Genomic DNA, 2174 nt, shown 5'->3' with positions numbered 1-2174 from the left:
ACATTCACTAAGCACAAGGACGGCATCACAAAGCGTTTTAGGCACAAAAATCCGATGAAAGGATAGTCATGTATTAGAATGGACTAAAGAAAGTCAAGACTTAACATCTTTTTAACTACCATAGATTCACAGTTGGGATTTAAGTCTCGACTTTCTTTAGTCCATTCTAATACATGACTATCCTTTCATCGGATTTTTGTGCCTAAAACGATTTGTGATGCTGTCCTTGTGCTTAGTGAATGTACTGAATATAATTTTAATTGAAGACTAGATGCAGTGCAGAATTGAAGGAAATCGTGATTATTATTATTTTTTAATTCCCAAGCGAACCACTGCTGAACAGGGTAGAGCTACTGACATCAATTCTCCTAATTTACATCACATCCTTGGTCAAGTCACTAGAAACGAGTACAGCAGTAACCCCTTTTAATAGAGTTAGTTTCTAAGCGTTTGTGCAGACACGTGCACATTTACGGCCTGGTGCAGGTCATTTTTTTTTTTCCAGGGGTCTGGCAGTGCTCCTCCTGTTCTTCAATGCACCAGAACAGAGGTAGCAGTCCTGTTGCTGGGTTGTTCCCCTCCTAAAGCCTCCTCCATGTCTCCTGGTGTACTGGCCTGTGTCCAAGTAGCACTTCTGGACACTACCTTGACAGACGCGGCAAACCTTGCCACAGCTCATATTGATGTGCCATGCTTGATGAGCTGCAGTACCTGAGCCACTTGTATGGATTTCGGAGTTCATCTCACCACCAACACGTGTCTTCAGAACATCGGCCAGAAAGCATAAGACCGAAAAGTTGTCTGTGGTCCCCACCTGTAGAACCATTCCTTTGCCCACCTGTTATCTATTCCATTTGTACAACAGCATGTGAAATTTATTGTTAATCAGTTTCCTAAGTGGACAGTTTGTGTATGTGTGTGTACCTGACTAGCCTCAGAGTGAGGACCATTTTTCCAATTTAACCATCAAATTGAGAACTAGTTGTTGCAAAGTGAGGACATTTTGCCGGTCCTCACATGCTACTTTGCTAATGGTTAGGTTTAGGGCTAAGGTGTCAATTGGTTACGGTGAGTGGGCATTGGTAATGGTTAGTTTTAGGGTTGGGGCATAGAAAGGCTTGAAAATGACTGAAAATCAATTGGAGTAAACACATGGTCCTCACTACAATGGTAGAACGAGTTTGTGTGTGGATTATTATTAGTCCTGTGTATTATTTGTTAGCCAGATTAGATGGGGTGGATGGCCTTCCTTCATATGGTGTATATACGTTGTGTGTGTGTGTGTGTATAGATGCCGTCTAATGAGGACAGCCTTTGTCTGTACAAAAAGCACAGGATAATGATACATCCTTGTAATGGCCCTGCCTACTGGTGGTGGTCAGAGGACCAGGTGGCCTCTGTGTGCAGCAGCCTTGCTTCTGTCAGTGTGTCCCAGGGTAGCTGTGGCTAAAATGTAGCCCAGTGCGGATGTGACTGACTGACCATACTTTGAAGAGCTTTGGAGTCACCCCACTGATAAAGGTGCCATATAAATACATCTCAGTTATTCAGTTTATCAGCAATAAACGTTTATTTAAAGGGTAAGTATTTTTTCAAGGATTGAAATGGTTAATTTCATAACCACCTGAATGAGATCAGGGCATTGCATCTGATGCTATTAAGCTAAATTTTTATTTATTTTTTTTAGGTCTAGAGGAAATGACCACCACTCTGAGATGTGTGAAGTTGGGTCAGGCAGGAGACTACGCACACCCTGGCCTTCATATTTGGACTGGTCATTTTAGTGCAATCTATTTTCACTGCTGTACTTAAAGAATATATCTTGTCTTCAATTTTGTATTTTTTTAAACTACTTTAATAAAAGATTTTATTTAAATCAGTTACTCACTGCATGCTGCCAACTGATATTTTTTTTATTCAGTGATATATGAAACAATTTTTCTCTTGCTGTGGTCATTCTAAGATAATTCAATTATTGATCCTGTTGAGGTTCTACAACTAAGACTATCTAATGTAAAAAGAGTATTCGCTGGGTTCAAGCTGGTAACAAAGAGATCTGTCCCTAAAAGGTACAGTTCTGCCTCGCCAAGGGCGAAAGGTTTATCCCTTCTATCCTACGCCTCCTAGTCTCTTTTTGTCGATAATTTAGTTTGTAAATCTGCTAACAAAATGTT

The 2174-nt window shown here is 40.5% G+C and overlaps 1 protein-coding gene across 1 annotated transcript in view; it reads left to right on the top strand.

The window, feature by feature from the left end:
• LOC107103626 (afadin- and alpha-actinin-binding protein-like) overlaps window positions 1–1806 on the top strand; it is an 8252-nt gene extending 6446 nt beyond the window's left edge. Inside the window, exon 8 of the mRNA XM_015403398.1 lies at window positions 1688–1806. Coding sequence (XP_015258884.1) covers window positions 1688–1784 — 97 coding nt within the window. The 3' untranslated portion in view covers window positions 1785–1806. The remainder of the gene's footprint in view (window positions 1–1687) is intronic.
• Window positions 1807–2174: the final 368 nt, after the last annotated feature.

The sequence above is a fragment of the Cyprinodon variegatus genome, unplaced genomic scaffold, assembly GCF_000732505.1.
Source record: "Cyprinodon variegatus isolate N-32 unplaced genomic scaffold, C_variegatus-1.0 Scaffold1490, whole genome shotgun sequence".
Taxonomy (NCBI): domain Eukaryota; kingdom Metazoa; phylum Chordata; class Actinopteri; order Cyprinodontiformes; family Cyprinodontidae; genus Cyprinodon; species Cyprinodon variegatus.
This window is presented reverse-complemented; position numbering and strand designations above follow the sequence as displayed.